General features: G+C 50.6%; 1 protein-coding gene across 10 annotated transcripts in view; it reads left to right on the top strand.

The window, feature by feature from the left end:
* The window catches only part of LOC111159838 (calcium release activated channel regulator 2A), a 129,114-nt gene that overhangs the window by 91,122 nt on the left and 24,287 nt on the right, over window positions 1-13,705 (top strand). For all 10 annotated transcript variants that reach the window (XR_002641429.1, XR_002641431.1, XR_002641430.1 and 7 more), the window contains 4 exons: window positions 2,927-3,245; window positions 7,174-7,306; window positions 12,709-12,790; window positions 12,889-13,003. Coding sequence is in view for 6 of the 10 variants with exons in the window: in XM_022522479.1 (XP_022378187.1) it covers window positions 2,927-3,245; window positions 7,174-7,306; window positions 12,709-12,790; window positions 12,889-13,003 (649 nt within the window). In the remaining 4 variants the exon portion in view is untranslated. The remainder of the gene's footprint in view (window positions 1-2,926; window positions 3,246-7,173; window positions 7,307-12,708; window positions 12,791-12,888; window positions 13,004-13,705) is intronic.

Below are 13,705 nucleotides of genomic sequence, written 5' to 3'. Positions count from 1 at the left end.
GGCTTCACATTTAATTATCTCAAAGATGACAATTTTTGTTGTGATTAGACAGCACAGTAATCGAGTTTGAATCCCCAGAGGGCTGGCCCATTGCCCCTAAAAGAGACAAGCCAGTCCTCTACTGTCCCTTCTTTTTTGGCATGTGTTCCGTCCACATAGACGGCCACAGAAAGGTAAAGGCAACCAGACCCCTAAGTATCAAAGCCAGGGAGAAAGTGAATGAATTTGCTCATCCAGGAGACCCTGAGGACAGTAGGCATGAAATACACAATACAAGGAAGGAAGGAAAGTGACCCTGGAGATGTCAGTGAGCTCATTGGTCAAGTCTTTGGACACAATCATCCTGAATTCTTCCTCTAAATAGCTCAACAGAGGGGGGCCTGGGTGGCTCAGTTGGTTGAACATCCAACTCTTGATTTCAGTTTAGGTCATGATCTTGGGGTCCTGAGATCGAGCCCTGTGTCGGGTTCCACACTCCGCTTATCCCTCTCACTCTGTTCTTCCCACTGCTTTCTCTCGCTCTCAAATAAATAAATAAATAAAATCTTAAAAATAAAATCTATCTTAAAGAAAATTGTATCCTCAACAGAAGGATACAATTTGGGATGCAGTTTTCTGCAGTAATGGTTGGCCTGTTGGTTGCTCAGCACAGAATATATTCATTCAACAAACATTCACTGATTGCTTAATCTGTACCAGACATTCTTTTGAATTCTGTGAAGTCTCCAAAAGTAAATTAAACATGAGTTCTGCCATCAACATCCATTATTGAGTGCTTATTATGTGCAAGATATTATGCTACATGCTAGGTATACAATGGTGAGCAAAAGAGACCCTAGGTTTTGTAGAGCTTCGGGTGGAGGAAAGGAAACAGACAAGAAGCAGGTAGGTTACAAATCGTGCACCCTGAATTCCAGAACAGACTTTGGCAGAGGCCACTGCTCTTGCTGCTCATATGTAGCGCTTGGTGGCAAAACCAAAGATAAATGTTGTTGTGCTGATCTAAGGGTCATAGGGGATGTCAGTTGTGTTTGAGAATTTCCCAAATCCAAAGCTTTTTCCAAGAAATGCTTCATTTTAGGGCTGTTTCAGTGGTCGTTTCTTTTTTCTGGTTGCAAGGTCTTTCGAGAAACATGCTGTGTGTGTATGTGCACGCTTTTCTGCTTGGGCATGCACACGCGCACTCGTGTGTGTAAGCAGAGTGGAAGTGGTTGGAATACTAATTGTGTCTGCAGGGGATAAGCAGTCCGTAGGCTTGTTAGACTGTAGAAGAAATGTGTTGGGAAGAAGACAGTCAGCTTCTATTAAAAACTATGATTTTTATAAATAAGTGGGAAGGTCCCTGAATTGCTACAGAATTCTTTATTTTGTATCAAGGGACCCAAATTAAGTCACCATTTTTGTGAGCACTCTATCTTAATTTATCTTTCAGAGTTGCACTTAACTTCAGAACAATGATACATGCAGTGTTTTTCTTTTCCCTTCCTATTACTGGTCCTTAGGAAGAGTAAATAGTATAAGCCAGGGGCCAAAATGAGGGGAGCCTCCCTGTTCTGCATATTCTGCGACCTTCGCCTCCCTTCTGTCTCCTTTGGCCCTGTCACCTCCTCACCTGATTTGCTTTCTGTTCTCCTTTCTAATCCTTGCATGTGTGTGTGCCTGCGTGTTTCCGTTGGGAACTTGAGTTCCGTTTAAAACCTTTCTCAGCTTTAATTGTCTCCAGAGACCTGAACTCCTGTGCCAGGAAGGGTCTACAAGGCTTTTGCCCTGAAAACCTTCTGAAAATACAGCCTGAGCATTGACTCAAATCTGGTTGCCCAGTTCCCTCCACCTCCTTCTGCTTTTCCTCGTTCTTAATGGTCAGATGCTTCTGGAAGCAAATATGCACATAGGCCTCTGAGGCCACTTACTCCTGACACTGACCCTGTGGCAGGGACATTGAAAGAGGAAGGTAGGAAAGGCAGGTAGAGGTACCTAGCCTGGCTTCCTCACCCATTCACAAACGGGCAGCTGCTTCTGAGCTCTTCCCAGACCAGCAGTCCCCCTCACTCACTTAACTGAGGGCTGTTCTGTGAACACATCCGCTTTTGTGCATTGTCTTATGAGTGACGTAGGCAGGCCGCAGGAGCCACATTTTACAGTGAGGGAATTGAAGCTTCGAAGAGTTGAAGTGTTTTCCCTAGTGGCACAGTCAGTAAGGGCTGGTATTGGGATCACAGCCAAGGCCACCTGATTGTTAATTGAAGATGCTTTATTTCCAGATCTTTTATACTCCTTTTGTCACATCCTTTACTGTTCCTTTGTGGCACTTATCACAGCTTGTTGCAGCGTATTTAGTTGTGCCATTACTGCTTCAGCCCCCCACTGAGCTGAGCATTCTGTGAGGACAGGGCTGTGTCCATCTGTGCTCAACTGTGTCATTAGCTAAATACCTGGTCGTAATCATCAACACCACCTTCCTCATCATCACCACCTTCATCATTAACATCTTCCTCATCATTACCACCTTCATCACCATCATCGCCACCACCTTCCTCATCATCACCCTCTCTATCATCATCATCACTGCCACCTTCCTCATCACCACCACCTCCATCATCATCACCACCACCTCCATCATCATCATCACTACCTTCATCACCATTGTCACCACCACCTTCCTCATCATCATCACCACCACCTTCCTTATCATCACCACCACCTTATCACCTTCGTATTCATTAAACACTTTCAGAAGTGTGTTGGGTGAATGAGCTAGAGAATGCAGGGTCTGTTTTTATTTCCTTTCCTGGAGCTTTCCACCCCCAAGGTGTGATGCTTTTCTGTTAGTTGTTTATCACAGAGCTATTACACATGTCTCTAGTTTCCATATTGACATATTTTATGATATTCTCCCCATTTCTCTTTCTTCCTTACCCCGTAATAGCCAGTCAGAGGAGGAAGAAGATGTGTTTGGCCTCCCAAGGAGGAGAAGCTCCCTTGGCCTGAGTGGATATCCCCTTCCAGAAGAGGAGCCAGGGGCTGGGGGTCCGCTCCCCCGGGCACTCCGCAGAATCATCTCCATTGAAGAAGACCCCCTGCCCCAGCTCCTGGATGGCAGCTTAGAGCAGCCATTGAGCAAATGCTCAAAAGAGGAGGCGGTCTCCCAGCAGAGAGTGGAAGGACAAAGCCAGCAGGCCAGACCCTTGGAACCCATACCTACATCTCCCCGAAGGCAGCCTGTTGGAAAAGAAGCCTTGTCTAAGGTAAGGACACATCCTATGTTGGTTTCTTGATGTCACTTTTATGCCTGTCTCTTGCATTTGAACCCAAGAGCCTCAAAGGTAGCTCAGGAAGTCAGATGTGGCTGGTCTTATGAATCACCCTATTTGCCTCCATCAGATACCAGCTTGCCCTGTGGAACTGAGTGTCACTGGGGAGGCTCAGGGGTCCTTGTAAATTCTCCTTATAATTTCTGTTGCTTGCCCTTGTGTTCTGTTTTTCTGATTCAGATCAGAAGCATTTATTGAGTGACTTGTTTAGACAGACATCTTGCTTGGCTCTTAGCATAACATATCACATACTTTAAAAATTATAAATCTTCTTATATTTTGTAACTGTTCTCAGCAAGGCCAATCATTGCTCTGTAAAGCTTATGTCATCATCCCAACTGGCTAACCATCCTTTCATTCCCAAATGCCCTGCTTATTCCTCCCTAGAGGGCGCTCCTCCTGTCCCTCATCCCGCCTGCACTCCCCACCAGGGCTTCCTGCTCAGTGCTGCGGGAGAAGGAGGCCATAGTAACCATCTTCCTCTGGTTCATGGTGATGATGTTCCCCACCTTGTTTGTGACCCAGGCCCAGGTATAGACCCCTCCAGTCCCTCACCTCCCACTGGGCACTCTGAAAGTCTACAGAAACACCCATGACAGTGTGAAAGAGCCTCCTCCCTGTACACGGGTGGCCCAAATGGGTATCTGGGCATTTCCAAATGGCTCATGTGACAAGAACTTGTCGTACTGGGGCATGTGTACTGGGACACCTTTCCAACCACCGTGGGGACTTCTTGGCACCAGTTGTCATTCCTGGGCCTGGATTAAGATGGCTACATATCCCTTCTACAAAGGACCCTGGGCCAGGGGACGAGTAAGAGCTGGATGGCACCAGTGGTGGGTAGCAACCCCTCCCTCCTCCACGCCCTCCCACGTTCCCTTCCGCAAAGACCTACATGTGTGGGCAGGGGACCCACTGGGCTTTTAAATACCCAAGCTCTGCTCCCAAATGTAAAAAAGTGTCAAGAGGTCAGTAGGAGATAGGGTGAAGGGGAGAACGAAGCCTCCGGGGGTGCTGGACCACATGAGCGGATGGGGCGTGTCAGCAGTGTCTTTTCCTCTGTGGCAGGTGGGAAAGTAGAAGCCCAGAGGAGCGAGGTCTGGTCCGGTCCCCCAGGGACAGGAGCACAGCCTCTTCACCCCATGCTCTCACATGGGTGCTGATTCCATCACGTGTGCTACCAACTAGCCCAGGACAGGAGCTGCCGCAGACGGGAAGTGTGCTCTCAGAGAATCACGAGGCAGCTTCCCCAGAGGGTCTGCCCTTTGCAAGAGCTCTGTGAGGCCGGCGCTCCCATGCAAGGCTGTGGAGGCATCAATTGGTACAGCCTTTCTGGACAGTAGACTGATAACAAGAATTGAGAACTTAGAAATTCCACATCCTTTAAACCAGCACTTCTACTCCTAGCAATCTTTCCTAATAACCAAGTTCAGACAAAAATTTAACTCAAAAATGGCCCTGTATATTAGCAAATACTTGAAAAAATTCAATAGAATATTATAGCACTGTTAAAAATCACATTTTCAAGGGGCACCTGGGTGGCTCAGTCGGTTAAGCATCTGCCTTCAGCTCATGTCATGATTCTAGGGTCCTGGGATGGAGCCCCGTGTCCAGTTCTGTGCTCAGCGGGCGACCTGCTTGTCCTTTGCCCCTCCACTCGTGTGTGCACAGACACACTCTCTCTCTCTAATAAATAAATAAAATATAAAAAATATAAAATCACATTTTCAAGAAACTTTTCTGACTTGGAGACATATTTAAAATTTAATAATATATGAGAAAGAGTAGAATTGTGTATAATATTTCAAACCGTTTTAAATAAAACATATATTCATTCATCCACATAGAAAAAAGCCTAGAAGAAATGCATCAAAATATGAATAGTGCCCACTTCTGGGTGGCAAGACAGACTATGAATAACTATTAGTTTCTTCTCTACTTTTCTGTTTCTCCTAATTTTAAAAAATTGACATGTGTTACTTTTATTTTTTAAAGCTTATTATTACTTTTTTTAAAAGTGGCAGGACAGAGAATGAGAACAGATCTTACTCTAGCACCCTCCCCCCAATCTGGTTATCATGCTGAGGATTGTCCCCCAGAGGGGACACAGGGCATATGAGTGGACATGAGTTGGAGTTCACGGCGCCTGGGAGGTGGGGCCTGTCCAGAGCTGGACCATCAGGGTGTTGATCTCCTCTGGCCTACAAAAGCCCCTGCTCCTTCTAGAATGGGGCTGACACAGCCTCTGCAGCCAGAACCATCTCCTCCTGCTCTGGGCTTCACATTCTCCGCCTGGTGACAGGCCTAGGGATACACAGATTGCTGCCCTGAGATTTAGTCACACAAATGACAACAGGAGGCTGAGGCTGAGCAGGGACCCGCAGAGTTGATGCCCTTATGCATTAAAAGAATGTAAAAAATGGGGCAGAGGGTATAGTTTATGAGTGTGGGTTTTGTTGGTTGTTGTTTTTTTTTTTTTTTTTAAGATTTTATTTATTTATTTGACAGACAGAGATCACAAGTAGGCAGAGAGGCAGGCATTGGGGGGTGGGGGATGAGCAGAGAGCCCCATGTGGGGCTCGATCCCAGGACCTCAAGATCATGACCTGAGCCAAAGGCAAAGGCTTAACCCACGGAGCCACCCAGACGCCCGTTTTTTGTTTTTTTTTTTAAGTTTAGATTAAACCCCTGTAATTGACCTTGAATTCCCTCTTAAGTACTGTGTGGAATTGATTTCTCCCCAAAAGGCTGTTAATGGCTTTTCTCCACGGCTCAAGTACTGCAAATATCTGCCTCCACTCCATTATAGTATTTGCTGAACGAGAGGAGCTAATTCCCTCAAATCTGCTTCTAAATAGATCCAGAAGAGCTTCCTCATTTGGCCAGGCAGGGCTGGGCTGGGCCTGGAGGCAGGATTTGGGCGAGCAAACAAGCAGTCAGTGGGAAGGAGCGATCCTGTGGGCAAGAGGACTCTGGTTGCTCTGTGGCTCCGGCTGTCCTAGAACAAGTCCATTCCCCACCGGGCTTTAGGGTCCCAACTAACTCACCGGCCGACATGCTCCCAGCCCCTGCGGGCCACTGGGGCAAGGAGAAAGAGCGCAGTGACCGTTGAGTCTGGAAAGCTCCGCCCAGGGGTCTGGTCCGGCCTGGTGGATTTCCCAGCCTACCGAGTGGACAACCTGTTTCCCAGGCAGATGGGGCCCTAACTGGAAGCTGATGAGGTGGAAGGAGGAGCGCCATGCCGGGAGGCAAGCAAGACCATGCTCCATTCAGCCCAGGATTTCAGTGATAGGGCAGAGATAAAGGCCCCCCAGCCTGGGCCGTCTCTGCCCCCGTGATATACCTATGTCTTCTTCTTTCTCCCCTTCCCCCTGCAAACATCCCACCTGTCCTTCCCCTGCACAGAGAATCTCTGCCTTCTCTTTAAGCCCCCGCTCGCAGTGTGTCCCCCCCCCCCCCCTTCCACCGTGGACCCTGGACTCCCCCTCCCCCTCCACGCTCCTGGAGCAGTTGGAAGCTTGTGTTGAATTACTTGTTTCTATGGCTGCCTCCATCCATCCACGGCCACCCAGGCCTGGCTCCCCGTCCCTGTGTCCTCTGCCCAGGGTCCGCAGGACTGTAGGCAGACCACAAATGTTTGACTGAGTTTCTCTCTTCCCTCCTGCTGATACTAGAAGGAGCCCATATGCCCAGAGCCCAAAGCTCCTTGTACCCGAGACTGGAGTGCCCTCCCTCGTGCTGGTCCACAGGCCAGGTCCCCGCCTTCCCCCGGACCGGTAGGGACTGATCGAAGCACAGGTCGTAGCAGGAGGTGGGGCTGGTGGCCATGCCAGCAGTGGGCCGGACTGTCTGCCATCCACAGGAGGAAGCCTCCCCCTCCATCCCAGACCGGCTCTTCAAAATTGTGCTTGTGGGCAACTCCGCTGTGGGGAAGACGTCCTTCCTGAGGAGGTTCTGTGAGGACCGGTTTGCCCCCGGCTTGGCAGCCACCGTGGGTGAGTTCTCGCCCCGGGAAGGGGAGGGAGTTAGAAGAGAGCCCAGGAAGGGACTGGGGGTCCGGTGGGAGTGGCCGTGGGGCCTTGCTGGTAGAGGGCCCTCGCCCGCCTTATTCCCCAGTGAGGCCGAAGGAGCAAGGTCAATCCTCCTCCTGCACAGTGCCAGCTGCCTAAGCTCATTCCACATGGAGTGAAGCCCCTGAACACTTCCTTTGTCCAGCCTGAGGGGAGCTGCAGCCAGCAAAGGTGGACTTTGGGCCCACGTTCCCCTCTGAGCTCATCTCTTTTTTTTAAAGATTTTATTTATTTATTTGACAGAGAGAGACACAGAGGGAACACAAGCAAGGGGGACTGGGAGAGGGAGAAGCAGGCTTCCTGCCAAGCAGGGAGCCCGATGATGCGGGGCTCGATCCCAGGACCCCGGATCATGACCTGAGCTGAAGGCAGACGCTTGACGACTGAGCCCACCAGGCATCTCTAAGCCCATCTTTTTTATCATTTTTTTTCTCCATTTTCAGCATGGCTTTATGCTTTTCCTGAACTGTGCACTTCAACATCACAACCCCTGCCTCCCCAATGGGCCAGCAGCTTCCTGCCCTGCCCTTCCCTAAGTGTGCACATATGTGTGCGTGTGTGTGCATGCATGTGTGTGTGTGTGTAGAGGGGTATGGTGGAGGACAGTGCCCTGGGTGACTCCTTTTACCAGCACATGTTACCCATCTGCGGCCCAGGCCTGCTGGGTGACAGCTGGATTTCATCGTGGAAGCTCATTAGGCTCAGCTATTAATGGATGATCTTGGCTTAATGTGTTCCCACACTCGACTAATATTTTATTCAGATGGAGGCCTTTGCTCTCTTCACCCAAAGTTGCTCATTGCATTAGAAAATGTGGCAAGACCCAAGGGCGTACTGACCTTTTAGCTTCTACCTTTTGCTTGAATCACTCAAGCCAAAAATAAATCCACTGAGAGATTACTATGTACCATTTAACCACAGTGATAAGACAGCTGTTTCAGAATTTGAAAACATACTGATGTGATAAGCATATTTACCATGGGGCTTTTGTATTCATCACTTCAGTCTGTCTTCGCACAACCCTTCGCAGAACGCTTTGTTCTTCGCACAACAAAGAAGGTACTGTTATCAGCCCAATAGACAGATGGGGAAACTGAGGCCCAGAGAGATTGAGAGCTTGTCTACATACCCTCAGCTCATTCAGTGCTTATATTGGTCCCTCACTGGCCCCTTCTGTACCACTCCGCAGTATCTCCTGAGCATACGGAGTGGTGTGTGCTCAGCACCTGGGGAGGGATAAGGACACTTGCCCATCCTGAGAGGTGGGCACGGGTTGGTATAGGCAGGGGAGGCTGCTGAGGTTCAGTGGGACTTAAGGAGCCTGGGATTTTCATCTTGGCTCTGCCACTGATCAGCTGTGTGACCTTAGGAGGACATGTTACCCCTGGGTGCTTCGAGTTTTTCCTCCTGGAAGATTCGAACTAGGTCACCAAAGACAGCTTCCAAGCCTGGTTCTCTGTTCAGACCATCTTGGACCTTCGGCTGTCTGACAGGTTGGCTCTATAAGACAGGCTTCCCCTGCTCCAGAACTCTGCCTGGGGAAGGCTCCATGTTCTTTCCCTTCCTTCCAAATTTGCGCCTGGAGGAGGGTCTCTTCCCACATGCTTCAGGCATCCCATCCTTACTGTTGGGTCTTTTCCTCCATTGGTATCACATCTGGAATATTCTCCTGTCCCCTCCCTCCTGTCTCATTCCACCCAAAGACTGAGCCCCCCACCCTAGATGAAGAATCAGGCCCCTAACAGGAAGAAGGGGAGGCTATGACCCAAGCCTGGAGAAGTCTGGGCTTGCAGGCCTTGGGTGAGCCCAGTGTCCTGCAGGAACCAATGGCTGTAGGAGGAGGACTCACCTTCCTGGGGGCATTCCATGGGGGAGGCCCCCACAAGTCAGGGCTCCAGCACAGGTTCGTGGGAGACGGGGTGGGTGCCAGCCCCTCGTCCCTCAGAAGCGTCCCTCTGAGCAGCGCGCACGGCGCACCTCCCCCGTAGATGAAATCAAGGAATCAGGGGCCGTTTAAATTTCCAAACTGTACCCCTGAGCTGGAAGCCTCTGAAAAATGAAAAATCAGACTAATTTGCACTTCCCAGGAGACCAATTATGGAAACACCTACAATTTAGGAAGGGAAAAATATCAAAGATTCCAAATCAGGAATGCCCTTCATCACACTGCGCAGAACATGCTGGAACAGCAGCTGAAATTAGTCTCCCTGCCACACAACGTGCCTTGTTCTGGTACACATGTCAGTAACAGATGTCACACCAGCCACCAGAAAGATGCTCCCTTTAAAGAGACAGAGGAGCCACAGAATTCTGCTCTAGGGGGACAGAGCTCTCTCACCCTAGCCTGGGGCTCCGGCCATCCACTCCCTGTCAGGAGCAACCCCACCAGCATAAACAGAGTCCTAAGAGAGACTCAGCAGTTCCCTAAATCTTTCCAGCCCCATCAAAGGGGACTTCAGGTCTACCGCTCCCTCATATGGACATGATCCTTCCTGGACTCTTGGCTTGAACACAATGTAAATGCTCTAATGTGGCAGTGTGACTTGAGGTCCCTGCCCACCCCACCTTAGGACCAGCGGATTCCTTCAAAGGCAAGTGCTTGAGCCCCGTGGGCGTCCTGGAGATGTCAAATGATGGTTTCTGTAGAACGCTGGAGCTCATTTTGTACGTGACAGGACTGATTAATAGAAGCTAACCCTCCCTGGAAACTGGGACTCCGAGTCCTGTGCTCCTTCCACTGCCCCACATTGGTTCACAGCCCCCTGCCGTCAGTCACAGGCCACCGCCCAAGAGGTTTCTTCCAGAAGTGTTTTTCTAACAGAGTGCACTCTGCTCCTTTTGGCCACCAGTCTGTTTTCTATCCCACTCCACATCTCTGCAGAGAAATCCTGGAGTTTTTCTCTACGACAACTTTCAGCCCCCCTCCCCAAATCCCCCTACTCTAAATGATATCTCGAGCCTGTCTTGTCCAGAAGGGTTAATGTCAGTCTTGGAGTCCATCAGCCCAGCTATAACCCACACTATCCCCCGACAAGACACGACACAATTCTCACTGACAGGGGGACCCCGACGTCCAACTGTCATTCAGGAACCAGACAGGTTGCAAGTTGGGCGTCACTGCCATGTGTTTCTTGAATGCTACAGCTGAACTTCAAGATTATGAACCTCTGACCTAGCCCTCTACATCCTCCATCATCCCTCATTTGCAGATGAGGAGTGAAGACACCCCAAAATGACATAATGTCATCGAGGTCGCATAGCGAGTCAAGGCAAAACTGAGACTGGGACACACAGTGTGGGTTGCCCAGCTCTTGAAATGTTAGAACTGCCTGTGGTCTTAGAAAGCAGTTTATTCTAGGCTCTCTGGTCCTACGTCATTGTGTGTTGCCTGTTCTGTTGGTCTCCGACTCCTTGTGTCTCCTGCCACCGCCCCCGGGCTCCCCCTTGGGCTTCTCGGTTTCCCAGGCCTCTCTGTCTGAGGTTGCGGAGACAAGTACATCGTGTACCCAGCTGGGAGTCCCAGCAAGCTCACCAGGACACAGAAACCACTTTGCTCCCTGTAAGACAAGCTCCCTGTCCTCCAGCAAAGTATTTGGCCAGTGAGATAGAGCAAGATCATGACCACAGCCAAGACCCAGGGGGCACCACCTGCCCCTCCACCTGCCTGCCTTTCTCTTCAGGAGAGGGCTCTGTCCTGGGGCTTTGGACCATCAGCCTGCTTTCAGATCAGACCCTGAAGGTGTGTCAACCATGGTTGACTTTCTCCTGAGTTGTTATCAGAAAGGGGCGCCTGGGTGATTCAGTCGTTAAGTGTTTGCCTTCAGCTCAGGTCACGATCCCAGGGTTCTGGGTTTGAGCCCCACATCGGGCTCTCTGCTTGGCAGGAAGCCACTCCCCCTGTTTGTGTTCCCTCTCTTGCTGTGTCTCTCTCTGTCAAATAAATAAAATCTTTAAAAAAGAGAAAAGGAAAGGAAAGGGAAAGGGAAGGAAAGGAAAGGAGGCAGCTCCTTTAGTCCCCCAGAGCACAGACTGGGGAAGCCTCCTAGATTCAGCACAGCTAGTCATAATCTGTTTTGTTGGGAGCACTAAGCCTTGGCCTTTCTAGGTGAAATGAGGCTGCCAGGTGTCCCTGGGTACAGGGCACCATTGCAAAAAGAATGAGCCTCAGAGCTGGGCTTGTAACTCACTATAGCCTGTGAAGCAGAGGGCGTCCAGAGTCCCTGCTTAGGGACTTAGGTCTGACATTCTAGAAGTGGACGAATCTCCCTCCCACTTCTTGCCACTCCTGGGCCCCTAGTGCCCTCGGCTTTGCCTGGAGACAGTTGCTGGGATGCCCTTTCCTATTTACTGCCTCTCTATCATCTCTTTTGTCTCTGTGTCCAAGCTTCTATTGCTGTCCCTTACTGACCCTTCCACAGCAATCTGTTAGGATGGCCCAACTCCTTCCCCCTGGGTCTTTTTGAAGGTGGCAGGGGATGCCCTCTAGAACCCAGATCCGATACCATGAGGGAGCAAGACTTTTTGAAAAGTGCTAAATATTTGTGAACATTCTTACACGATGTAGGAAAGAGGAATATGTTCTTAGAGAAACTGCATTAAGGTTCTTTTCTCTGAGGGCCACTGTAGGGTATAAACCTTGTCTCTCTGGTGCAGGACTCTGGGCAGGGTCGAGGCCACAGAGAGATGGTTTTGACTGGCCCAGTGGCTCGTATTAGAAGCTCAAAACCCATCTCAGGGGTGACTGCTGCTTTTGACTCCCTCCCTTGCCACTTCTCTTCTGACCCTCCCTCTACCTGCCGCTGCTCACCCTCTGCTATCCTTTGCTTTGGCTGATGGAAGTCTGAAAGTATGATCCATTCCCCAGGAATAATTGAACTTTGTTATGGGAACTTTGAAAAGGATTTTAGGGAGTAGCGGGAGAAAGAAATAGGAGGACAGTCTCCTCCTCCTCTATCTTTGCAATGAGGGAGTAAATTCATGAAAAATAACAAATATCTTCACCTTGGTGTATCGTTTCTACATATGGGATCTCATTTGAGCCTTATTATAGAATCCCTAAAGAGGGTGTGAATTACATTGCAGCAAGGAAACTGCAGTTCAGAGAGGTTAAGCGATTTGATCCACACCCCACAGCTGCTCAGTGGCAGAGACAGGACCAGAGCTCAGCTTCCGCACCTCTGCGTCCAGGTCCCCACATCCCCTCCCTGGGGGCGGGGGGCACCTGCTCAGGGAGGTTTGTCACCCCTGGCCTCACGGGCTTCTGGACATGCGGGGAGTCTGGGCATAGTTCTCTGATCTAGAAGTGATAGGCTCCCTCTGCCTTGCAGGCATCGACTATCAGGTGAAAATGATGCACGTTGATGGCTCATACGTGGCACTGCAGCTATGGGACACGGCGGGACAGGAGAGGTGAGGAGCACCCCTGACCCAACCCTGCCTCCTCCACCACCCACCGAGGGGGCCGCCGGGATGCCTTGCAGCCCCTGACATGTGGCCCTCGGTGACAGGTACCGCTGCATCACCCAGCAGTTCTTCAGGAAGGCCGATGGCGTCGTCGTCATGTACGATGTCACAGCCAGACAGTCGTTCCTGTCGGTCCGGCAGTGGCTGAGCAGCGTGGAGGTGAGCTGATGACCTTCTAAAGCATTGATGCTGACTCCTGCCTCCCCCTTGTCCCCGCCCATCTCCTGCCCAGCCCTCTGCACTTCCAAAACCTGAGTCCAAACCCGCCTTCTCCAGCAACACATGGGTTCCCGCGTCCATATGGCCGTTCACCCAAGCCCAGCCCTCAGTACTGGGGTGAACGAGACTCAGTCCCTGCCTTCACGGAGGTGGGGACTTGAGAAACAGTTCACACCCCTGACTGTGTCATTACAGTCGCCATCAGTGCCTCGGGAGAAGGGGCTAGGATTGGGGGAGGGGCTCAGAATGGCAAGAAACCAGTGTTTAAGCGGAGTCCCACCCGTGTTCTTCCCTCTCTCGGCCCTCTGTGTTGCTCTGGCTCCCGTGGCTCCCAGCTATGCCCAGCCCAGGAGGGGCTCCACACAGTGTCTTGGGGCCTCTGTCACAACCCTCAGCAAGAGGGGAGGCTGATCTACAATGTGAGTGCCCGCCCGCCCCCCTCACCGCAAGGCCACCCTGGGTGGGGCCCACAGGCAATAGCCCTCTTCTTTGAATTCTGGATTAGCTGTAAAACTCAACTCCCTTGATTTATACTCGCAGGAAGTTGCTTTGCAAGTGTTTTGTACTTTCTGGCCATCTGCATATTCTTCCTCGACCACTCAGATGCAGCCTTCTCAAGGCCAAGGTCAGGGTGGACAAGGC

Source organism: Enhydra lutris, unplaced genomic scaffold (genome assembly GCF_002288905.1).
Source record: "Enhydra lutris kenyoni isolate GAN:26980312 unplaced genomic scaffold, ASM228890v2 scaffoldscaffold69, whole genome shotgun sequence".
Classification (NCBI taxonomy): domain Eukaryota; kingdom Metazoa; phylum Chordata; class Mammalia; order Carnivora; family Mustelidae; genus Enhydra; species Enhydra lutris.
Note: the sequence above shows the minus strand (reverse complement) of the source record. Positions and strands in the feature narration are given on the sequence as shown.